This window comes from Etheostoma spectabile, chromosome 20 (genome assembly GCF_008692095.1).
Source record: "Etheostoma spectabile isolate EspeVRDwgs_2016 chromosome 20, UIUC_Espe_1.0, whole genome shotgun sequence".
Classification (NCBI taxonomy): domain Eukaryota; kingdom Metazoa; phylum Chordata; class Actinopteri; order Perciformes; family Percidae; genus Etheostoma; species Etheostoma spectabile.
Genome location: NC_045752.1, coordinates 6,289,607 through 6,316,522, shown reverse-complemented (window position 1 = coordinate 6,316,522; position 26,916 = coordinate 6,289,607). Strand labels below are relative to the sequence as shown.

The 26,916-nt window shown below is 38.0% G+C and overlaps 1 protein-coding gene across 1 annotated transcript; it reads left to right on the top strand.

Moving 5' to 3' along the window:
• The first annotated feature begins 1,951 nt into the window (after positions 1-1,951).
• LOC116670443 (uncharacterized protein C14orf132) lies at positions 1,952-26,588 on the top strand. Its single transcript, XM_032500974.1, has 2 exons — positions 1,952-2,269; positions 24,505-26,588. The coding sequence occupies exons 1-2, from the start codon at positions 2,243-2,245 to the stop codon at positions 24,742-24,744; spliced, it is 267 nt and encodes an 88-aa protein (XP_032356865.1). The 5' UTR covers positions 1,952-2,242; the 3' UTR covers positions 24,745-26,588.
• The last annotated feature ends 328 nt before the right edge of the window (positions 26,589-26,916 follow it).

Below are 26,916 nucleotides of genomic sequence, written 5' to 3'. Positions count from 1 at the left end.
CTCGGGAAGTAAACACGCAGCTTTGACATCTGTTCATCTACAGATTCAATTTACCTGTAAACATTACAATCACACACCTGTTTGTTCCTGGTTGATTTTAGAGACACAACTAGGTTTCTTTCTGCACGTTATACATTACATTTGTTGAGGTCTGGAACTGAGGTTGGGTGATAGGCCTTGTAAGTCAAAATCCCCTAGAATCCCCTAGAAAACAAAACAAAAAACTTTACATCAAAAGCTCAATGATGCACCATAGCAATGGATCTTACAAAAGCAGAAGCAGGATATTGTCCATACAAAGGTTTGGAATTCATCTTGTGATTTATTAATAATATGGTAAGGAAAAATTAAATAAAGGAAATGCATGTTGCCTATACAAAGATGGAAGCCAGAAATGATAATCAGTTTTAAAAGGTATAAACTGATGTTAGATTTTCATTCAACAAACAGATATTTCTTAAATATGTTTAATGTGTCAGACAAAACAAGCACGGCCATGTGTCATTTCCAATACAGGTACTTCTGAAAACAAAAATGTAAAAAAACAACAACAATGCTCTGCAACTTGAATGTAATAATTATACATGAAAAAAGCACCAACTGGGGACAAGCCCCACAAGATGAAAAACAGGCTCCGTTAAAACGTACACAAGTAGCAGACTGGGCAGGGGTGTGTACTGTATGTGCCACACATAAATGTACACAGCACGTACTGTAGTGTACAGAAGGCTTAGGCTGCATCTCAATAAGAAGATAAACCAGAACAGCTATTTAGAAAAACGACTAGTAGCTGGAAAATGATTTTAGACATGCAAAAATCAAAAAGAGAGAGAGACCCAACCAAATCATCTGCAGACAAAAACAAAAATACAAAATTTATTGGAAAGACACTACTAAACATCAAACCTAAACCAAGAGTACACAGTAGCTGAATACCATTTCATGCGTGAGCACAGACTCAGAAAGACTGAGCAGGTACAGGCTGAGTGGACACAGTCTGGCTGTGGAAACCGGCCGCCACAGACAGACCTGGCTGGCTCGAGAAGACAGGCTGTGCAGCTCTGTCCACAGAGACAGGTGCCTACAGAGCAACAATAGTAGCACTTTGGGATGCAATAGACAACACTTGTGAGGTTGCATTCGATTGGAGAAGCTGTGATCACCGAGTTGTGGTTGGTGGCTGGAAAAGGTACTCAGATGAAAAAAGTACAGATTCTTTGTGCTCAGATCGCATCTACGAGTACATAGTTTTTCTACAAGCTCTCAAATCATATTCTACAGGTGCTCACATCACATCTACGCACTCTCACATTTTGCACCATATATACCTTCATATTCCTGATCCACTGACCTCAGAACCCAGCTCTTTACCCAAATTTAATGTAAACTCCCAGATTTCGATAAACTCTCTGACAAGACAAAAATGCAACATCTACTTGGATTAAATAGTGGGAGCGTTGTAGAAGCAGCAAGATACATGAGTGCATGTCACAGCCTGAGAGACAACCAGCACAACATCACGTAATATCTGGAGTTCATCTCCTCACAGTTTACTCTGCCTTCTCCTCGGCTTCATGTGTTTTTTTTACGTTTTGTTGTTTGTTTGCTTCTGTCTTTGTTTTCTTTCTTAAATTTAACCCTAGAGATTTTACTGTAATTTGATTGATACTGCTGTTGATTTCCTTTTTTTTTTTTACATCTTAAATGTATATATTTTAGTTTACTCAATGAATAGTATGTATTTCTTCTCACATTATTATCCTTGATGCTTTAGCAATATTGTTATTTCTGTTATTCATGACAATAAAGCAATTACAAAATTGAACTGAGAGAGAGAGAGAGAGAGAGAGAGAGAGAGAGAGAGAGAGAGAGAGAGAGAGAGAGAGAGAGAGAGAGAGAGAGAGAGAGAGGACTCGCGCCTCCTTCGTTACATGTGACGGTCCTCCTCCTCCACCCCCCTCTCACGCTGTCTCTCGCATCCACATCGCTTCATTTCTCCGTCTGCTCAGCTTCTCTTCCTGATTTCTTGTCACATCCCTTTTCTCCTCCTCCTTCCTCCTCCTCATTTTTTTGGTTGTTCATCTTCGACATGCTCCTCACGTGAAGTCCGCCAACTTACAGAGCACTGTGGAGGCCGAGTTAAAAAATAAAAAGAAGGCAAATGCTGATTCGGGGAATAAGAGAAAAAACTACGCACTTTTGCATCTTTCGTTGAGTGCCTTGGCTTGAACGGAGCAACAGTATGGACCTGTCGTTCATGACTGCGCAGGTGAGACATCTTTCCTCCAATTAGATGGTTGGCTCGTCCGAACTTTTTGTTATATTTGTCTATCGATTTCATGGGCGTGGCCGGTCAACAGGTTTAATGCATTATCAGGCGCTTTGGCAATTTTACATTTACATCTGAACACTATTAATTAAGATGTATAGAAGTAACAGTAGTTCACTTAAAATTAATATATATTTCCATAATATTGCTAATGGGACTAAATAGACTACTTATTCCCTCCTTACTGTATGGTACTATTATTTGAGTAGCCTCTTTTAGTAGCCTAGTTGGTTTAACCTTTGAAAGTTTATCAGGTTAAGTCTAACTTGGACATGCCGTTCCTTTCTGTGATTGTGTGTCAGAATATTTTGTGACTAAAAAAATATCATTAAAACTTAATTCTTTTAACACAGCACCAGTTAGATTGGACCAAGACCTTGTGGCACATTACCTACATGTGCTTTGCATGTCAATACATTTGATTTCAAATGGAACATGAGTTATTAATATTGTGATATTGCACATCTGTTTTTGAGATGTGTTTTTTCCATTAGGAGCTGATATGGCATGTTATTCATCCCTACCCATCTCTGTGTCTGGCTGCTTACACGGTTTGTCTGGTGCCATCTGCTTTGCCATTTTCTTTGCATCTGCTATTAAATGGATTAAGAGCATTGTCTTTGCTACCAATGGCTGTTCTGACGGCCAGACTAAGCCTGCTGCTCCCAACTGTTTGAAATCAAGACGATTCTGGGTCTGGTAGGACCAGGCTAATCCAAGAATACATTTTGTGTTCAATATGATAGAAAGAGAGACAGAGTAATAACAGTGTCGAGCATGGCACCTAACATCCAAATAGTCAGCATTAATCCCTTTGTCACTGTGAAAACTTTTAGTAAGTGAAGTAATCCAAAATTATGTTATAAATGTTAAAAATGTTATAAGTCACATTACACTAGTAATACAATGTATTCTATGACTTAATGTGCGCTTGTGTTTCTAAAATATTTACTGTAGCATTGCACAGGAACCAGATTTACAGCGACTGACAGCAGCACAGTGAAGGAGGCAAACCACTGTCATCTACCCATTATATCCTTGATCAGTTGATCAATTATTTAGTCTATAAATTAAATTGTGAAAGTACTTAGAGCAGAGGGAGACCAAACAGAATGTCCCCACCAATGCTTTGCCTTCCTCTAACCATAGACCTACTGTGACGGCAGCCACCTGTCACTCAAAGCGGCACACCCTTAAATATGCATAGCTTATTATTTAAAAGGGTGAGTTATAAAAAATTCACCCACTCTAGAATTGTCATGAATGGGGAAACATGTTTAATTCTGATGTAAAGTTGGGCATTTTCACATGGGAGTCTGTATTGACTCCCTTTTGGCAGCAGCTTCAAGTGGCCATTCAAGGAACTACAGTTTTTGGCACATCAGCGTTAGCTTCGATTTTCAGCATGGGAGGTGGGCTCTTGGTTTTAAGCAGGGCTGTTTTTGGTCTCAAACCCTGCTAAAAAAAAACAAAAACAGAAAGTTTTAACTTGGGATAAGTTGGACACAGAAAATGTATGGCATGTGTGCTTAAAAATTGTTAAAATAAAGAAATGGCGAATATTTGATTATCAAAGTTTGTGGCCTACATTTTTTGTTGATTAACAACTGAATAACTAAATTACGGTAACGGCTCTACACATCAACATCCGAGTCCACAAGAGTAAAGGCAGAAAGTGTAAAATGCAGTTAACTCAACAGGAAATAAACAGTTATTTAGAATTGTATTCTCAGACAGCTAGTTAAATTGATAACTCAGTAGAAAAAACTAATTCTGCAAATTATAAATCACTAAACATCTAAAATTAAAAGTAGTTCCAGCAGATAATTCTCCAACAATGCCATTTGCAGACAAACAGACAAAACATTCTTGCTAATATTTGTTTGGTCTCAGATCTGACAAAATGTCCAACTGAAACCAACCACTGGAGGCACAACAATGTTCAGAGTTATTGTGGAAGATGATGGAAAATTTAGTGTGAGGTATCATAATCAGTCCCCCCCATGACCCCACATCATATACTCATTTTCTGCTGCTTTTCCAGGTCACCTTTTTCCTCAGGCGTCCATATTCTTTTTACTCAAGAATGCAGTCCTATAAGAAAGCCAATGGCTAATTTGACCTATTTACAGAAATTCATTCCAGTGCCGTGATTTACTCAGTAATGGTGACTGTGAATGAAGTCAGGCAAATGTCCCTGGAGTTTTGAAGATTGACTTCACAGTGGATGATTTTTTGCCCATCCATCTCAGTCTAGCTCTGCCGGCTGCAAATCATTAGACCTTCGTCCTCACTTTGTCTCTAAAAGATGACAGATGCTGCCATTACTGTACTCTTCTAATGACAGAAAGTTTTTAAAGAAGTCCAACTCAAAGATTTTCTCCCTGTAGCAGAGAATGAAGAATGACTAGTTCAGAGGATGCACTGGTCATCATTGCTGCATTAACACATACAACTCATTAGTGGTGTAACGTTCAGAATTGAATTTCCCAAAAAAAAGGATCTCAACCTTTAGCTAAAAAACACTTGCATCGGGTACCATTACATAGAATACCAGTTCAGACTGGTAACATAATTGGCCATTGTTTTGCTGCCTTTGTAACTCTTCTTTTTGTGAAAATGATTGTGTTTGATATCGCAGAAACATGCTAAATAGCTCTCTGCAGAACAATGTGTGGGCTTTTGTGTTTGGCAAGTGATTTGCATTTGGCAGCAATGCCTCACTGGTTTGAAATGAAAAGGCATACTTCATTAGGCTGAAAGTGGTGGCATCCTCAAGCATTTTAAAACATGGATTATTAGGTGACGATCGCAGTGAAGCTTTTGAATACTAAGCTGAGGGCAATGAGGCACTTTTGTTTTTTTATCTTTTCAAAAAGACTGAATTGAGAAATGTTTCAAATAACTTCCCTCGGCTCCTCAAAAATAGATATTAAGATTTATTTTTAATTACACTCACTTTATAGGCTACATTTATTTCTCAAGACCAACTACTGTGATTGTTAATCACACCGTGTACACTAGTGTGTGTGCTGGCCACTAACTGATGTTAAGGTCAAGTTTGATGTGTTGTAGACAGGCTCCAGAGCCATCCTGGGCATTAGGCCAGTCTGAGACTTGCTTCAGCTGACACATATGGCACCAAACCCCTTAAAGGCTCTGTCTACCCAGTACAGACTGACCCACTGGCCTTGGCCTTTTAATTAATTTTGCATGTACACACGTGCATGGACGTAGAGACCTTTCAAAAAAAATTCCCATTGTGGCAACATTTGACCCCCATGGATAAGAAAAAGGCACAGAAGGAATGCCAACATAGCACCCTATGTGAATTTCATTTCCATTTCCTACATGGCCGGATAGTTAACTCTTAAATGAGATGCTGTTTTCAGGTCTGTATTCCTAGTCTCACTTCATACGTTTTGTCTTTTCATGACAGGCCACCAGCAGTTCTCATTACTCAATTATTTATTCAGTGAAGCTGTGGCTCTGAGTCATTCTACCTGACAGGGTTGTCAATCTCTGCTCACGTTAGAAAGGACAGATGAGAGTGAAATGATGAGGATGGAGGAGGCGGTTTACAGCCTCAACAAAAACAAAGCAATCTGCATTTACCCAAAGCCTAGGAACAGACAGGACTGGCAAATACACTTTTGATTTACTTTGGTGCCAAATGATACACACAACAAGTGCCAGAAAGTCAATAGACTCCGAGGAGATGGTTTTTAATTTTTTTGTAGTTTTTAGAATACTTCCATGAGCTACTTTGATCATAAAAGCTCCAAATAAAAAGATTGGATCAAATTAACTGACATATGATATGAGAAAGACTGTCTAAAGACGTAGCTAGAAGACTTGTTTGTGCACCACTACCCCCTGATATGAAGCTGGATATGGAAATGCAAGTTGAATAGTTCACAGATGAGATTATTTTCCTATTAAACAGCAGTCACCGCAAGGCCTATATCAAGACCATCTTTGTTCTCAATTGCATAAAATATTCAATTACGTAATCATATTATCTCACTGTGCATTCTCCATGCCCTGACTGTCCCCTTTTAAAGTATAAATCTCCTGGTCTCTATAGTGGAAGCTCATCGGAAGTGTGTAATAATGGCACAACAGCCTTTTCATCTCTCATCTTTTCAGTTCATTTCCCCTCTGGTGTTTTTTTTCAGCAATTGGTTTTATATAAAAGCAATAGTCTTGAGATAGTGAAAAATGTCTCGACTTCTTCCACTTGTGAGTAGTGTTGTTTATACTTTATTTTCTTTACCTGCACATTTTGTCTCTTTTTATCTATTCTATCATTGTTCAGAAGAATCGACTAAAATTGGCGGAATAATGCACAATAATGCGTTTGCATTCCACAGTGAGTTCAACTTACTTTTGTGTGTTTACAATATTAATGTGTGACTTCACAGCGCCAGCAAGAGCATTCAAAGGCTGTGAAGGGCCAGTATGCAACATTAAAAAGTACACCTTTTATTGAGCAAATGTACCAAAAGCATTAAAGTGATGTAACCCTGCTTTTCATTGCAGGGCCACTTCATGGTTTTTCTTTACTTGATGGATGTACTACATATAGAGAAAGAACATAGAATACACTGGAGGCGAGCATTCAGAACAAAAACACAATGTTCTGCATTTCGGTTGAAGGTTTTCTTTGGATGACTGGTTTTTAGATCATCCTCCAAAACAACGGTTTCTGTATTCTAGCTGTTGCTGACAGTGGGGTGTAGCTGCAGGTGGTCGGGTTAAATCAGCAGCCTCAAGTTTAGTCTCTTCCTGGTAAAGTGAGGTATCTTAATGCTCTCATTGGGAACAATTGACTAAGCTGCAGGCCTCTATTTGTGGATCTGATACCCTCTCCCTAAGCAGCAATTGTCCAATCATAACTTAGCAACTGTAACTAGGGACTGCAGGCCTGTCAAGCTTTGGATTACTCTGAATGTTGAAACAGTATGAGAGCAAAACTCAGTATATAATAAGGTTTGGAGTGTGTTTTCTTATTATTTATTGATTCTAAAAACAAAAATGCAAGAGGGCTTTTCATTCTATATTATTTTATGGGGTTACAGATTATTAGTGGCTCTGTCCTGCACTCTATCGGATTTGGTCACATCCTGAAGTTAGCTTTAGCCTCAATCTTTTATCACGTATGTAGCCAACGGGCATATTTACAAACCCTTTACAGGGTTCTCATTTTAAAGAGTCAACTGGAAACATAAAAAAAGTCAGTCTGAGACAGTGACTGCATTTACATGCACACTAATATTCCACTATTAGTTTGAATATTCAAATGTAATACAGGTCATGTCTTGAATAATATCTCATTTAAAAAATTGTATTTTGAACAAAGTCTTTTTCAGAATATAACATTTTGCGATTAAAATGTGGTATTTATTACGCTGGTATTATTCAAGTTTTAGAAGCATTATTTGGACATGTATACAGTGCATTCAGAATGTGTGTCTCAATCAGGGTTTTTACCACAGTTACGCCTCTTGCCTGTTTATGGTTTAGGGTAAGCTCTGTCCATTTCAAGGGTTTTTTGTAACACAAACCATCTAGCCAACAATTTGCAAGGCTGGAGTAGAGGTGCATGCCCAAAAGAAAAGCCCACATTTCTGGTCGAATGAAGAAACACTTTAAACGTTATGAAAGCCCTGGATATCAAAAGGTTTTTGGATATGCGCAAACATCCCAACAGCAATCTTTTCAAGAAGTTGGCTGAAGGAATGAATGAGGGAGTTCCCATGGTCAAGTCTGCCATCAGTGAAAAATTTTGAAAAAAAAATCCTATTTTGCAAAGCTGAATGTACACAGGCATTTCAGTATAAAATAAATCTTTTATGAGCCATGTCAACAGCAGACTTCGGAATATTGTCTTTTCATGAACTGAATATTATATGCATTAAAATGTAGTCACTATTTTTAGTCAACTCAGCGAGCTTAATTTGCCACGTAGTGATATCTTATCAAATCTGTTAGTATCGGTTGTCATTATAGCCTGAAAATGTGACTGTCGCTGACTAGAATAAGCAGTTTTTTATTGCAATTTGTCTGAAATCAAACAACCATTCTAAAAATAACTTTTTGAGGGGTATATCTGCCGTCATTATCATTGCAAACTGCGTATGTGCTGTGCTAAAACTGAGAGCTAACCGTAAAGGATTACTGAAATGCCAGTTACTGATTAGATTGGTTTGAAACGATCATCTCCCAGCGGTTTTGCACCTGAAGTGATCATGATTGCATACTGAAAGAATTCCTGGGGAAAATGAAAGGGACATTTAATGGACTGTGACAGCGAAGTATGAAGTAATAACGTCTTCCCCTGATAGATCTAACCCCCCCAACAGCATGATACTTCATATGTAACTGTGTCTCTCATATTCAGCAGGTATGAATTATTTATTCTCATATAAATAATCTATTCTCCACTCATCTTGAGATAATTTCAAAGCAGCTTCATCCACATATGTATTGATAAGATAAGATACACCTGTATTGATCCCCAGCGGGGAAATTTGGTTGAACTGAGCTATGATTGGAGGTAAAACTTTGGATATTGACTCAGACCTGATCATCTTTTAAAGATAAGCTCCATGGGGACATTTTTGCCATTGAAGCACACATAAATTTAAATCTGAATTCAGCTCAAGCAGTTCTTTTAATCAAAAGAAAACACAGGTGGAAATTATGTGAGTTCAACAGTGTTGCTGCTGCTCTGCTTTTGTGAAAGCTGGCAAATTGCTCAATGGCAGCAGCTGATTACACACTATCAAGGAAGAAGAGGAGAGGAATTATGATCAACACAACTGAAGTTATGTATTGACATCATTATGCATTTTTTGAAATCATTAGCATGCTAAACATAGACTAATATAACTGTATGACTATGTTTTGAATCTTCAGCACAGCTTTGCCAGGAGATGTCATCCCTGGGTGCATTTTCAGTAAAATGACCCATGTACAAACAGAAAGAGGGAAGAGCACAATTTCTTGTTGGTTTGAACACAAATGAATCAGATATAATTTTTTAAAAGGTTGTTGTTTTTTTAGATAGTTTTCCAATTTTAGACAACATAATTTCTGGTGCAACTTTTCCACAGTTTAGGTCAGTTTTCACCTTGACCATGAAACCCTATTGACTTCAAACAATGCCTCCATAATTACACCAATGGCGAAACCTGCTTTTGATTTGATCTGTTGCACTGGGCTCTACTCTTTGAGTCTGACCTTGGGTTTGTTCAAAGGAAGCTGCCCTGAAACTAATGGCAATGCTCAAACAGGCCTATCTCCCCTTCTTTCCCTCACCTCTTGTTCAATCTGCAACAGAGCTGAGGTTATATCGCACATAATGTACCTTCAATCCCCAAGAAATATTGTTTCCCTAAGGCAAGTGTGTAGCCACACCCCTCAAACAATCTGACTGTATCTATAATGCATCTTAGTATACTGGATTATCTGACACCCTTCTTATTAGGACTCAATTATTGTACTTCAGTCTCATAGCTCATTTGTGTCATATGCATCTGATCATTAGACACAAATTGACTAGTTTCAATTTCACTGCTTATCAACTCCTCAAAAGGTAAATTACATCCTTCCTCTTTGCTAAAGTGCAATGTGTTGCTGCTATTTTAGCTCTGCTTAATAGTGCACAGTTCTTATTATGTTTTATGCAAAGCTAATTTAACCACGACCTTCTCATTTCTGGTGTATGTAATTGTAATGCTCAGATTATGAATTAGGCACTTAAGGTACAGTCAGTTGTATTATGTATGGGAATCCTTTGGAATGCCCTCTGGTATGCATGAGTGGTGAAGAAATGCACTAACTTAGATTTTTCTTTAAAAACATTAAGTTTTTTTCTGTTGCCTATGAGGGATTGTGAATCAATTCGCAGCTGGAGCTTCACGCCATTAGTAAAGAATATGGATCTATGGTCTTGGTTACTGTTGTTTTATTGCTTTACCTGTGAGCTCTTTACAACAGATCACCATTATTTCAGACATTTTGTCCCAGTCAAAATGACTGAATGATTATTGAGCTTCTCCATGTTGCAACCTTTAGGGCACACATCCATTTGTCTTACGGCTACTCTGTAAACATTACACAGCCGTACAGTGCAGATGCTGTTTGGGATTACAGTACCATTTACCCACCTGTGCGTAAAAAAACAAACATTCAAACACGTTTATCATTTTTTTTGCAATGGTATTGTTTATTGCTGCAATTACTAATCAATAAGTAATTGATTACTAATTGAGTGTGTGTGTGTGTGTGTGTGTGTGTGTGTGTGTGTGTGTGTGTGTGTGTGTGTGTGTGTGTGTGTGTGTGTGTGTGTGTGTTTTTTCTTTGCAATGGAATAAATCACCTATGATTTGGCTGTTTTGCGTAAATGTGTTTTGTCACATTATCCATTCACTAATGAACTTTCCTGGATGCATCACACTGCAGGGTGACACTTCCAGGAAAAACATGTTCTTGTTTCCTGTTTGTAAATGCAAGTGTGCACACTTACATAAATCACATAATGTACACATATTAATTAAGGACTGAGGGCATGCAGAGTGAGGTACTGCTGAACTGTTACAGTATCTGAAAACACTGTAACTAGGCCATCATGGCACTCGCGTGATATATTCATAACAACTTCACCGACCTCCCATGGGGAAAATACATACAGCAACTATTCATAAATGCTGATGCCAACCTGCAGCAGTATACACAGTACTGTAGCAGCTACACCAGTACAGGCAGGGAAATGCTACAGTAATTCCATTTAACAGTTGTGTTGTTTTTCTTATGCTCCAGCAAAGACATTGGGCCTAATGCAGGAACAATTAACTCTTCTTATTCTTATCCATTCTTACTTTTTTTGTGAGGTTTACATTCAGGAAATTTAACAGGGCAAAGTTGTTTTAGCTTGATGAATGCCAACCTGTTCATAAGGAGCTGCACTTTGGTGAGATTTCACTCTTAAATCATATTGCAGAGCTTCAAGTTTTTTTATTATTATTGCTAAATAATGTGTTTCTAAGGTGGTGACGGGAGAGATATTAGAAGAGAGAGAATATTACAGTCTAGAGTAGGTTATGTTACACTGTTGGTGCAACAGAAGATGATACTGGACAGCAACCTGCATGAAGACCCTGAGGCAGGTGTTGGAGTGAGAGAAGTTTCCTACAAACTACAAAATCATACAAGTTTGTGGGCCAACATTTGCCAGTAAAATTGATAAAATCAAAAAAAACTCAATAAATTTGCAACCATAACGATCATGATTTGGTGAACAGAATGTTCATTTTGCATTAGGTTTGTTTTAGTCTGTCTTAGAAACATTGCCGACTCCGTTGAAGAGGACCTGCTCCCTATAGTATGTAGGGATGAAGGCCTCATCATAACATTCCCCAAGAAATTATACATTATTCAAATTATATTATTAACTTTCTGCTAATATATCCCCTAAATCCTTCACACTGATTCTTTAAATCACTTGAAGGTGCCACATACAGTAAGAAGTAGAATATAGTGACACTATATTAACATTCAGTAGAGGCTGAGATCAATATTAATGGCTTATATGAACCAAGAAAAGTAAACATGCACGGCTCACTCATTAGACAGGGTTAGGTAGCACAGTTTTTAGTATGCATACTAACTTTTGATTTTACTTAAATTGAATGCTTAATTTGTATTTGACATGAAGAGTTGAGGTCCAGAAGGGTCTGCAGCACCAGCTCAGGGTTGCAGAACAGGGTGACACAGGTGACAGATTGCTTTAGCTCTGGAACACAGAAATTAATCAGGTGGGATATTAAGGAGGGCGCTGCAGAAATATGGGTATACAAATTACCCAGTAAAAAAAGAAAAGAAAGAACCTGTGGAAGATGCAGTTGCTGTTACACATAGGGATTTTCAGTAACTGTTGCACTGCAATGATACATATTAAATGCATGCCACAATAAGGTGCAAGCATAGACTGTTAACATATATACAGTCTATGGGTGCAAGAGTCAGCCCTGAGGTTTCCTTTTTACCCTTGTTTGATCATATGGAGAGAAAAATAAGATAAAAAGGGATCTGAAAACAAATTTTTAGATGTAATTCAAAAAGTATAGGGTGATCATGAGGTGTTCCACTTCTTGAGATTATTTTTCAGCCTACATGTGACAAGAAGGTATTGTGCTTTGAAATGAGAAAAGATATATGATGTGAATTTGAGGACGTTTTGCTGTAACACTCTCTTAATTTTGCTGATAGTATTACCTTTGCATTGTAATTTCCAACAGTGAGCAAGGCATACTTTAATCTTACTTTTCGCTTTTTAGATTTCTTCTTTGCCAACAATAAACCAAAGGATGTCCATATCAGTGAGACGCTAAAATACAGTCTGCAGAGCAATTGACAATGTTAGTTTTATGAAGCGCTGTTTGACATATTCATCCATTGTTTTACTGTAACATAGGATCAGTCCCTACATGCAGGAAGTATCTCACTGTGCTGAAACTTGCTTTTGATGCTGTTAAAAAGACTGATGCTGAAAGAGACTTCAAATGATCTTTATCAGAAAATGTTGGCCAATGTGAACAGGCATCCAGAATTAGATTGATCAAAATGGGGTAGTTTTACAGCAACAGCAAGAGATGTTGTCGGGTGAGCTAAAACGAGAACTTTTCTTTTCCCATCGGTGTGCTTCTGTTTGCTCTGTATATTAGATATATAAGAGTGGGTGCAAAGCTAGGCCACCCCTGCTGCACCTCACCCTGAGCCCCATTTTACATGAGGGGAGATTCAAGAAAGGGCTTCCTCCCTATAACTGTATTGCACGGTGAATAAGTAGGCATGGATGGAGCCGTAGGGGCAGCTGATGCCAGCGACAAATGCACATAGAGCGTGGTGTTCTTATTTAACCCCAGTCAGGAAGCTTTCTTTAAAACAAACAAAAAAACTTCATAAAGCACCCCTGAAACACTACCTCCCCTGGTTTGATAATGACAATAATTTTATGATACAAAAAATCTTCTATCATAGAAAAGGTGCATGATTATAAAAAGGTGCATGATTGTAAGCCGTAGGCGTAATTTAGAGGGGGGGTGGGGGGTTACAACCCCCCAATAAATCCAAACTTGCCAGTGCAACCCCGCACCCCCCATCAAAAAAAATAAAAACTATCATAATTTCCTTTAAGACATTTGCACCATAATTAATGCAGAAAAGGCCCAAATTGTCGCAGATAAAATCACCACAATGCAGGAAATTAAGTATTTGATATGCTCAAAAGTTGAGATCTCAACCCCCCCAATGGTAAACTCAATGTTACACTCTTATACCCAGCCATTGTCTTTTAATACACAGTACTTTATATTTTTGTCAATCCACATGAGCCTCAGTTTCATCAACTCTGCCTTCATTACATTGATGCAAAACAATGCAACAAGTGTTACATTGCAAATGCATTGCACGTCAGGATAAAGAACACTGCATCGATATGCAGCAGAAAATCTCAAATTAAAGTTTTATTTCAGCTTGCATTCAGAAAAATAAGACATTCTGGCTTGAGCAGCTTTTTAATTTTAGTAGTCTTAAATTCAGTATGATTTAAAGAAACAACATAATTTAGTGACATTGACTTTCTGTTTGCAACCGTTAATATGGTTTTAATGCAGCCAGATTTTTTAATCCAAAACATTGTGTCAAACACTGCTGAAGGTAGAATAATTGACAGAGGTCTTTGATGACTTGTCATCAACATAGGTGTATTTTACTTAACACAGAGAAAATAAATAAAAGCCAACCCAAACACAACCAAATAAATGGGGTGTTAGCCAAGAAACGAAGATGGACAAACTGAAGGCCACACGCTTATATGGTGTTATGTCAATCAGCACAGGTGAGCTCACTCTACATGATGAGCATCAACTCCACCCTCAGGCTCCTGCAGAGTGAGGCGCTCCACAGAGTGGGGGTGCATGCCAATTACTTTAATTGCATGCACATGAGCCATTTCAACTGGCATAATGCGTTTTTTTCTTTAGATTTAATCATTACTCTTTGTAAATTTATTATTTTATAATACAAGTTTTGATTAAAACTGATATAGTTTGAAGAATCTATTTATTAGCATAAATGGGAGGTTTGTTGGAAAGGGAAAATTATGTATCTCACTAAATTGATGCTAAAACAATGCACAGGGTTTTACAGCCTCACGTGTCACTGGATGGAAATAACGAAAGACAATTCAAACGTGTTTGGTGTTAAAAGATAACACACTCTCTTCCTCTCCCTGACTGTAGTATTATATGATATAGATTTAAATTGAAAATTATGTGCGTCTTTCCAATGAATGAAGTCAGTTGTAGTTGTTTTCTTAATGTGTCGTAGTTTTTATCTTGATGAATTTAGACAAACAAAACATCTAAAAAGTAGGATTATAATGTCTTCTTTGGTGTTAAACTGCAGTGATGTTGTGATGTAGATCAGCAAACAGACTTCTTCCATGAATAAAGTGTGTTTGCTTACCGGCCATGAACATGCAAGAGGTAACGTGACTCCACTGGGTGTGTTTTAAAACGCTGCATGTAAAATACGTGAGCTCTGCATGGAGATTTGGAAGTGTTGTGCGAATGGACATTGCACAGCATGAAATCTCTGTTGCTATAGCATGACGTGTTCTTTGGTGTAAACTGTACCATAAAACACATGCTGCACATAATTCAGTCTATGCATATTTAAAATATCTGCTCCATAAATAATAAATAGCTCCCAGGCTTTGGTGAAAACACATTTTTCTGTAGATCATGAAAAGTATCTCAAAATGAAGGTGTGAATAGTTAATGAATTTGCTTGAAATATGCCAACACAACACTTACATATATTTTAGTGTGAGGACTTGGCAGTGTAAAGGAAGCACTTTTGTGATTAATGGACCTGTAAGTTGAGTTATATGCCATAGTTTCTTTTAAAAATTAAGATGCCAAAGACGAATCTTGTAATTTATGTATACGTGTTAAGTCAGTAATCTTGTGTTAAATTGCCTGAATGACTGTGTTGACATTATAGCTCTTTAAAGCACTCTTAGAAAGTGCTACTAAATTTAAGTCACTGTCCTGCATTATACTCCTGTTGAACTCTTATGTCATAACAAACACAGTCACACAGAATAAAAGAAGAGACGATGATTCCCGTCTGATTCGTCTGATCTGCCAAATTTACAATTCGAAAGGTTCCAGAAGAGAGAAAAAAAGTTTTTGTTTTTTTTAATTGGTTGAATGCTCGATATTTCAAATGAAATGAATGATCCAGGGCAAAATGTGCAGGGGCAAGGAAAGGCTGAATCAATTGCATTTTTGGCAAAAATAAAAATTCAAATTGTTGTTTCAATAATACATAACGCATGAGCACAATTTCAGCAGTGTAATCTTGAAGCCTCTAGGGTAGTATTCACCACAATAATCATCTAAATAATAGAACAGAATACTTGTGGAAAAGACTTTGCAGATTCATACCAGTGTTGCATATAGTCTGTGATCTGAATTTCCTAATTTCTTGTTTTGGGGAGAAAATGTGGGAGCAGTCAGTGAATCTTCTGTGAGATTAAAGATGAAATCTTGATTCATAATCAAAATGTTAAAGCTCCACTCTTTCATCCTCCTGTCTATCTGTGTTTTTTTTAGACACTGCTGAGAGTTGTCATGTTTGAGTTGTTGTTTTTTTCTCTTTATTCTTGTGTGAGTCTTTACAACTTTGGGCGTCACAGACCAAAGCACTACAGACTCAGTCAAAAGTCAGACACTAGGTCAATAGAAACCAGTTGCTTTTGTGATCATCTGGCAAGAATAGGACATCTTTGTTTGTGTTGGATTTTAATGTTTTATAGTTGATGGGTTTAGTTTCATCTCAAAAGTCATCACGCAACTGCTAATTAGCAGCATGTATCAGTGAGTAACAACTCCAGATGTGAACATGCATTATTTCTTCCACTCATCTTTTAACTAAATGTTTTTATGCCTCTGCATCAATGACAGCAGTGGCCAGAGGCATTTTGTCTTTGACATTCTCACTCCCAACTCATCAAATCACGCGTGGTCAGGAGCCCTTGGCATCACTTTTAAACGCTCTGGGTATCCGTTTGGCATAATTCTTCACCGTGCTTAGTCAGGACCCCTTGGCGTTACTTTTTCAACGTGCTCAGTCAAGACCCCTTGGCGTCACTTATTAATAATCTAGGTACACAGTTTTGAATTCAAACAAAACTACATTCTCATCCCAACTCATCACATACTCACACTGTAAGGATTTTGTGAATTCAAACAATACTGCTTAACAACCACTGTGTTAGGGTTAGAAAAACATTGTGGGTGTGGTTAAAAGAAATATGTTTAAGTGTCACACAAACTTTTGTTATTTTTTGCATCCACCACCCAAAATTAACTTGTTTTAAAACTGAGTTTTGGTCTTTGATACTACTCCATACCAGTGTTGCTCTTCATACTGCGTCACCTTCCAGAAATGCGGTGGAGCATTTGCTCTGAGAGACGGGGTGCTTCCCATACAGATGCTAAAGGGTGCATTGTGCAACGGTATCAGGCGCTGAGGGTCACTAACCAAGAATCAGTTGGTTGGTTTTCAGTCCCATTTGTTCCATTCTCATGAATATGATATCTTAGGAATGCCCGAAGGCAATTTCTTTAAATTTGGCACAAATGTCCACACACCAATCTACACAAATGTTGAATATGATAAAATAATGAAGCAATGTATATCCAAAAGATTTTAACTTCACTTTGACAAAAGCTTTTCAGGTCATTACTCAACGCCATAACTCAGATACAGAAGGCTAGATTGTGACGATATATCCCAAATGATTGAATACTGAATTGGTGACATGAATCTTACCACAACCGCAAGGTGGTAATTCTATTTCTTCAAGCATTGATTCATTATGATTTAATTTAATTTTGCAGTGCTATGATTGCAGATCATAGACACCTAGATTGTTTTCTTGCAGAAAATGCTTGTGAATGCTGAAAAGCAAAATTACTAAAGCTAAACATCACCCACTCTGAGCCATGCAATATACACTCCATTATAGGCACAGAATAAGCCGAAGTGAAACACTAAACTTTAATAGTGACAATAGAAAAACTGTAAAAGATATCATTGAGCTAAATCATTTTGTAATAGCTAAAGGTTTTGCAAATCGTTTAAAGTTAGAATGCCATCTGTAGGCAAAAGTATGTGGTAAGGAGTAGCATTTCAAAGAGGAAAAAGCCTGAAGAGTATTTGAAAATTGCTACATTGACTTTAGTGTAAAATAAAACTAGAAAATAGCTTAATATTTCAGAATGTATAAATAGGAAAAAAGTTGAAGAAGTCCTATTATATGCTCAAAGAGCTGAACATTTTGATACTTTAATGGTTTTTGTAGCTGAACGTATGCAGAAGTTAGGTGACAAAAAAAAGAAAACGTTGAAGAATAAAGAATCAGATAACAATACTGTGAATGCTGCTGAATCAGCATTCACCCAAAAATCAATCACATTGAGGTGAGGTACACCATTGATACAAAAAAAACATGAAGGTGATACATTTATAATTCATTATATCAAAGCAGTATGATAAACTTTCCCCTGTGCTGCACAATTTCCACTGAGTTGACAGATTGACCATGGTGTCAAGTGAGGATCACTTGGGCTACACTTGTTCTACTGAATTATAAGATTTATTGAAAAATGCTGCTGGGCTGCTGAGACAGGGGAAATCAATGAAAGCAAAGCTGTAAATCTGACCAGTAGGAACCAGGCCTGAAACTAGAGGTCTCACCACTTCTGCGCTGGTGAACAAGCCTCCCTAAAACCTCTGCAAATCTTCCTCCAGATTTATGGCAAGACTTGGTGTATAGTATGGTACAGAGCAAATCTATGGTCTTGTCTAAGTGGCTGCTATTGTATAGGAGTGATTCATTTTTCTCTGCAAGCCACCACCCTACACGGAGATAAAATAATCCTTCTCATTTTTTTTTCAAAACTGTAACCCAATTTTATTTATTTCCCTGATCTGTGGTGTATGTCATAGATAAACCCACCTTTCAAAAAACATCATTATTGAAATCCTTGCGTGGAGAAATTTGAGGTTACTTTGTACAGTTTGGAACAGCTGGAAAGAAAGCAAAGCTTAAACTAAACAAAAATGTATCAACGTTTTGAAATAAAGAGTATACTTTGGCCATCATAATAATAGTAAGAGAAAATGGAAAAATACGTTCATTTTTTACCTTTTGTCCAAGTAAATTTGTGTTTTACTGTAACACTTTTTTTGCAATGCGCAATACTACAAGGAATCACTGTGTGCACTATTTAAAAAAACAAAAAAACAGTGATTTTGTGTGAAGTCCACACATAAGTGAAACATAAGATTTTGTTCAATGAATCACTCCCTTTATTAGCATGTAACCACATGTGCCTGGTAAACACTCAGACAATTTTATTTCTTAATTAGATATTATTAGACCATATTATTTGTTTTTACTAAGGGAGCTTGTTGTGATTGTCATGCAGTAGCTTTTTTTCAAGTGTAATAATGCAGCAAGTTTAAATGGATGTTTCATCTGCATGGTGATACACACACACCTGTCACAGCAGGGTGGTGATTGAGCGTTGAGGCAGTAAAAGGTTCGTCACAACAGCAAGTCACATCCATGTGCAATTACGTGTGTGTGTGTGTGTGTGTGTGTGTGTGTGTGTGTGTGTGTGTGTGTGTGTGTGTGTGTGTGTGTGTGTGTTTCAGAAGGTACTGCTGGGTGAGCTGTTATACACTGCTTTCAACTGGCTGACAAAAACCCTGTTTGGACAGGATGGGCCTTCATTTTTACATATAAGATTTTGCCTTGTAAACAGTAAGAAAAGTCTAAATAATAGGATTACTGAAGGCTGTATTCCAGTTAGCGGCTTTATTTTCAGGGTCCTGGTATTGTGCATGCTGACTTCCTGTCACAATGTCATGGCTCACAGGGACTTGAAAAGAGCAGAGCCATCGTTATTGTTATCACCTATGCTTTTCCTACTATGACAGGTCAAAATGTCTGCTGTAAAAAAAGGCCTATTAATTTTGAGCGGGTATGTGCATTAAAATATTTGGATTTCTCCTTAGTGGACAGTACAGATTTTTGCTCAAACAGTCATGCAAATAAAGATGTATGCACATTAAGTGTTTTTAATTCATTTGAAAATTGCATTATGAATCATGCTGTGGTTAAAAAAATTACACTGCAGCAGTGCTTACATTTTTTTTTCAACTTGCAGGAGCCAGAGCTAATTTCGAGGTCTGTGAAGCCACTGAGATCCAGGAGTCTAGACATCACTGATGATGAAACAGATGCGGCTAAACTTTAAGACATTAATACTGCTGTGTACTGTGGTGCTCCAAGGACTTAAACTTTGTGACCTGCCCGAGAGAAAGAATGCCGCTCTGAACAAGGCATGTACTGTCTTTAAAGAGCTTTACTTTCATATGTACCAAAAATTGGTATATGAATAGAAAACCAAACAAATCCAGAAGCAAAGTCTTTGAAATCAGTACATTTTGCAGCAGCTACAACACTCTCTCCTAAAGTGCAATCTTGTGTGCCCTTGTGTCCTACAGTAATCTGCTGTAACATCACGGCCGAGGTGTGATTTCAAAACAAAAGTCGGATAAAACCCATTAAAACCAAAGATGACATTAACACCCGTGGGAGCAGTAATGTGGTCAATAAAGCAGAGATGGTTGTGACAGTTGTGAAAAATTAACAGCTGTGTGTTTTCTTGATTGTGCCTCTGATGTCAAACACAAAGTCCATTCTTCGCACAGCAGGGGTCTGCCTCTGTGCTGTTCTCCGATACAATTTGTTCTCTTGAGTACACCTTGAAGGTTGTTCTCCACAAGGAAATGAGTATGGACCTTTTGTTTTGACCTCATATTATGTGCAGAAAACACACTTGTTATCTATCATTTCGTCTTAACAGCCAATGCTTGAGTGTTTTTATGGTTAGGTATATGTTTTGGTTTCCCCACTACCCAAAGACATTTATTTGGGATTTGCCTGTTTGTTCCAAAGCCATTTAACTGAGCACTTTCTGGTGGCAACATCCCACAAGAGGCAATTACATTCCCTTCTATTTCACAATTACTGTGATCACCCGTGTAGGATGGCACAGCTTGAGGAACAGCTGGGATGAATAAATCAAAGCTGTGAGAGCAGAGCAGGTGGAATGGTACAGTGAAAGGAGCTTCACTGTATTGTCTACCATGAATTGGGGTTTTTCTGTGTGGAGCATTGCAGGTGAAGGCATTACTCAGAGCCAAGGAGGTGTGAAATATGCAAGTCAGGAGATTCTTCTAAGGTTAGTTAACGGCCGGATGTTATTTTGCTGATGATATCATACAATTAAATAAAAATGTTTATCTTTAATTCCATATATTTTACTCATCATCTAACATATCAAATACAAGATTTAAACGTAAAATTGTAGTTTTAAAGGATTAGACCACATGAAGGGGCTTTGAGAGTAAGTCCCTAACAGGGCTTTGTAAAATCAGTGGGGGCTAATGCTACCCTCTTTCTTTACAAATGAGGGATGTACGTATAAACACAATTAGACAAAAGGTTAATATCTCACAAGTTTGGCTGTGATTCTTGTAATTTTCTTGCTGTAGATTAACCCATTTACTGTACACTCATTTTCTGCATCTTGGGTGGACCGGAAGCATTGAAGACAGATTGAAAAGATTTTAATCAAATCAAAATGCCAAACCACCTCAGGAGGTAATATGTCACAGCTGTAACTAAACTGCTAAACTGCCAAAGTCATTCTTATTCTGTTGTTTTTTACCAGTTTCCCAACATCTTCAGGTGCATTACCAGCAGACTCTCGGCCAACCCTGATTTGCATGTAGCCTGGGAAAACCTAGACAGATTGCAATTAGATTTCTGATCTGGCCAACAGAGATTTGTATATATGTGGCTTAGTGTAACTGAAAGTGCATTAAATCTCATCTGAATTTTATTAGGATATGAGACAAGTTTAAATGGGGCCTCTGTGGAATAAGCCCTCATGGCAGCAACTGATCGCAGAAGCTAGTATGGTCTGTTTTCAAATAAGGGCATAACATTTGGGATATCTAACATGTTTTTATTCTAAAGATGTAGAATTGCAGCTCTCCCCTTTTGTACCTGATGCGTTTAAACCAGCAAAAACAGGTTAACATTAGTGAGAAAAAAAAGGTTCACATTTGCTGCATCTCTATGCTTTTGTAATGATGAAGTGTAACGAGCACAAACTTGACTACAAGTTTGCTACAAGAAAAAATTGTGTAGTCTGAGGACTGAGTGTGAAGCAGTTCTCCTTCAGTTTATCCTAAAAAAAACCTGCTTCATAAAACAATCTGTGAAATGAGACCAATTTCAAGTTGTTGACGGTTTAAACCAGAGTAGCTCAGTCTGTCAGGTTGTATATATCTATCAGAATGGCCTACTCCTCCATAAATGTAGCTTAAACTATGTGTTTAGGGAGTTCAATTCTAACACTTACTGGAATTTAGCAGTGTGTACGGTTTCCAGGAAACTTTGGTCAGTAGTATAACTTTAATACTGAAGTCATCCATGTACAGTATGTCAACAGGGTTTCCTAGCAGTAATGCTGTGGGTATGACCTTCATTGCCCGCATAAGTGCTCAGATCCTTTAGGATGCTCCTTCTCGAGATCTCCTATTTCCCTCTGTTCCATTAGTGCTTAACCGCTTGCTGCGCTGACCTGTGACATGTGCATGATCCACATGGGAGTTGTGGATTTGGATGAATGATAGAAGAGCAAGTCCCTTGAAAAATGATGATATACTACTGACATTGTGATCGAAACGCCTATCTTACATGTACTGTGTATATATACAGGCACACCGTCTCTTTCAAAAATAGTGAGCAATAAAATATTCAGGATTGTGACTGGGATATTTTTGCACACACCCCCAGTATCCGCTTAATTTTTATTCGGTACACTTCCCCATTTATGCAAACAGCTCACTTCTGTGGACAATGAGTTCCTTATAAATAAAACAAAAATATAAAGAATGCAGACAGGGTTGAGAGCTTTAGTTATCGTCTGACTGAACTTCAGAGTTTAGAGAGGCAAGACACAGCTTTGATTGCGGTTAGGATACGGTTTTCAACATTGTGGTGTCTATAGAGATCCCAATGTGGTGTGATTTAAAAAAAAAATGTTGATGAGAGGTCAGAAGAGCTTCTTAGATACCCCAAAATAATCTTTTAAGACAATATTTAATTGACAAAACTGATTTTACTAGCTTGTGTATAGCTTCTTGTCAACAGTTGTCTATCTAGTTTAAACATGTATCTGTGCATGTATGTTAATAGAAAACTATGATGTATATTTGCTGAAAAACTTTTCTATTGTTTTTTGTTGTGTAAAATATTTGAACGTTTGACTTACTTGATATATTAATTTCAAAAAGTTTGTTGTCTATACACTCCTACACACTTTGTGTTATCATTGTGCACGTCTTGAAATGTGTTAATTAGCTGTTTTTAGATGTTTATCACCTTGATGAGGTTGCGCAGTTAGCCACACCAATGGCTGTGGGGACTATTTTTATTGATAAGGATCCAAAAGGATTCAAAATATTGTCCATTTAAATGTATTTGTGGTTTGGAATCCGTGTGCAGGCGTTAACTCTTCTCATTGATGCTAATTTGTAATGTAGCCTGGGATAGCCTACCACATACATGTGATGGGCATGGGACTATTTGATGTGAATCTGCTCATGGTAGAAAAAAGACATGGATGCAAGGTACATATGAGATGTTGTAGCAAGAGGAATGAGCAGTTACTGGGTAGGGGGCAGGGAGACCCAGGTTGCCGGACTTCATGCATGCCTGTCTGCCCCCATCATGCTCATGTGAACAGCAGGCGCTCTGCAGGATGTGTCATGTCATTATTCACCACCAGGGGCCAATGAGCAAAGAGTAGCAGAATGCTTTATAAACAGTGTTTTCTCCTGTGTGAGGGAAGAGCTGAAGTATGTGTGTGTGTGTTAACATCTTTGTGCACTAGCATCTGTGTACATGAGAGAGAGAGAGAGAGAGAGAGAGAGAGAGAGAGAGAGAGAGAGAGAAAATGAGCAAGCACGAGAGAATTTCTGTGTATCCATTCCTCCAAGGTATTTATAGAATTGTTTTTCAACATCTTTATCCCCGTCTGAGCTGGTAAGATTCTCACATCCATTCCCCAATCAATATCCTGCTCTATAGACAGACACACACACACACACACACACAACACCCACACACACACCCACACACACACACACACACACCACACACACCACACGTAAAATACTCTCTCACACATAAAAGCATTCAGTTTTGCTTTAATGGCTAAGCTTCCCAGGGCTCCGATTGTCCCATGCAATGGAGGATTTTCACTTGCTACATTTGAAATATTCATTCTATGTTAATCGAGTATTGCCTTCTTAAATAACACACAGCACACACACACACACACACACACACACACACACACACACACACACACACACACACACACACACACACACACACACACACACACACCACACAACACACACCCACACACCAAAACACACCCACACACACACACACACACACACACACACACACACACACACACACACACACACAAAGAGTGGGACCCTACATGCCCGTGTGGGAAACTTTGTGCATTTACTAATGATGTTGTGATTCAACTACAGTACCTATCATTTCTTTTAATATAGCACTTAGACCTGCCAATGCATGGCCAATAGGAAAACAATCTGCCGTGCCAAAGGATTTTTTCCATCCTGCACTAAAACACAAACGTGGTTTGTTCTTATTGTGTTTGAATGATTACAAATGAAAGTACTGGAATCAGGATAAGTAATAGCTACTACACGCAAGTTTGGGAGTTAACTCCACCCAAGACTGCTTTAAAAAGAAGTAGAAGCTACGTCCCCTGTAGCCAGTGATTGGAAAAGCAAAACCTTAATGCAACACCATCTGTCTCACTTCTCTCCATATTCTCTCTTCTTCAAATGCCAAAATTTAAATATATATATAACTTTTCTCCTTGCTTTTTCTCCTCCCCTCTCAGATCCCAGTTTTGATGACGGGAGCCTTTATGGACTCCTCGCCTAATGACGACTACAGCGGCGAGCACTCGCTCTTCAACTCCTCAGCCAGCGTCCACGCCGCTGCCTCTGCCGCCTCGGTACACGGCCAGCAGGATGAGTCGCAGTCCATGTCCAGCGATGCCATCTGGCTCTGGATCGCCATCTTTGCGACCATCGGAAACATTGTGGTGGTTGGCGTTGTCTACGCCTTCACTTTCTGATTAACACATGCTTAAAAAGACAAACATGCGCACAAATCCTGACTTTTCCAGATCTCTGGAGCCTAAAGTGAGGCCACGCTTTGTAGACAGACACTCTATGTTCTCTATGTCTCTCTCTCTTCCTCCCTCTCCCTCAGCTTTGGATCAGAATGAGTCCCCACGGGTGTGACGGTTGTGATACTAGACAATGACATATAGACTACAACATTTCTTCATCAAAGGGGAAGACTGTGACTTGGCTGCATTCATTAGCAGTGCACAGAGTATTTTGGGTTGATACAATTGGAAGTTTGAAAAGAAGCTTTTGTGTTCGACAGCTCTTTAGTTAAAAACAGAAACATCAGACCTGCACTCTCAACCAAGAATTTTTTCCAGCTTGATGTTGTTTCCGTGTTTCTCCTCAGACAACACCCGCACTCATAATGCAGAGATGAGAATGGAGATTAAATGGGGCTTGAGATTCAGGATGATCCAGGCCATCTTAAACATCCACCACATAGCTGCTTAGCAATTTTAGGCATTGCTGTTTAATTATGCGACTGAACAGACATGGTGAGTGTTGAAACATTTACAAAGTGCTGGGATTATTTCCATGCCAGGCAGCCCTGAGGCCCAGGACATTAGAGCTCATTTAACATTAATCTTTGGATGAAACATGGTGTGTGGACACTGATCATCAGTGTAAATAGTATTTAAACAATTTTACCTACAGGAAACAAAGAAACCCAATTACAAAACCCAATAATACACAATGGATGACGACTTTATGATTAGATGAGAAGTGTAAATCTAAGTCAACCCTATTGAAATAAATGGTCTTATTGTCAAATACTTAGAGTAATATTTGATTATTAGAACATCTAATTGTAATGTCACGGTCTGTTCAGTCATGTTTAGATATCATCTGCAGATGTTAATGAAATACATTTAAAAGCACAAATTTAATCACTAGATGACGTAGTCCACTTTACCTAATTTTTGTGTTTTTTGTTTTTGTTGTTTTTAAAGTACAGCTTGTAAACGTATTTGTCACTCAGAATCAATACTATTAACAGGACGGCAGATGTGGATATTCATAAATGTATGTTTTTCAAAGTAATTCAACACTGACCAGATCTACATTGAACTGTGTGAGACATGTATACTAATGTGAATAGGGAAAGGATGCCTCATTTTAAAATGAAATGTCCTCATGTATCATATCAAGCTGTCCCTCTAAATTTGTCATTGTAATTTAGTTTTGTGTTACTGTAAAATCTGGAGGCAGCTGTCTCCATGGCAACTTATTTTTGTCCTAATTAGGAACATCTTTTCTCTGAGACTCGAGCATTAACCTGCAAACACTGATGAAATGTATGCTTTTTATTCTGAGCATTTCCTAATTGTGCACAGATACAAAGAAAATCACAGGAAACATTGCACTGCATTTCTATAAATATTACTTCTGTTAACATTGCGTTTTTTTAACTTAGCAAATTATTTGTGCTTTACTTACAGAGTTTTTATTTTTAGGAAAGCAAGCTATCATAGAAGAACTGATAAATATGTTTTAGTTTTTTCTGATGTGAATACAGCAAGTAGATTAATTTTTCATTGACAAATTGACTGATCCATGTATTAAGACAGAAATGTAGGTTAAAAGTTATGAACCTGTCTTGTAAACACCATACTGTACATGTTCAAATGTTCATTCACTGCTGCGAATAACAATACTAGCTTACTGTATCAACTGTACCAATGTAAGGAGAAATTCAGATGCACTCTGTTATTATGAGTATACTTCTACAATGTTTAAAGAAGGACTTTCAAGCCTGGTATTTTTTAATAAATGGTTGATGTAGAAATACTGTGTTGAGACATGCTGTAAACCCCATACTGACACACTTCTGGGAAAACTAAAGCATAACACAGACAGACCCAGGCAAACACATCTGAGGAGGAGTAGGCAGAAATCAGGCAAAACGGGAGGAACAAGTACTGGAAAGCTAGGCAGCAAACTCAAATGAGGATACCAGTACCCCTAGGGATACTTTGGAGTACTGCAGAGGGGGACGGGACATTTTTTCCTTCAAGCAGAATTCCTAAAATAATTACACTTCTTCATAATATATAATTCTTCATAACAAATTAATTTATTGATGGAATCTAAGCATTTGAAATGTAGGCTGGCAT

What these genes read in the sequence shown, in the direction of transcription:
- LOC116670443 (XM_032500974.1), top strand. Translation starts at nt 2,243, where the DNA reads ATGGACCTGTCGTTCATGACTGCGCAG. An exon ending in TGTCGTTCATGACTGCGCAG is followed by an intron (nt 2,270 to 24,504) that starts GTGAGACATCTT and finishes CTCCCCTCTCAG; the next exon opens with ATCCCAGTTTTGATGACGGG.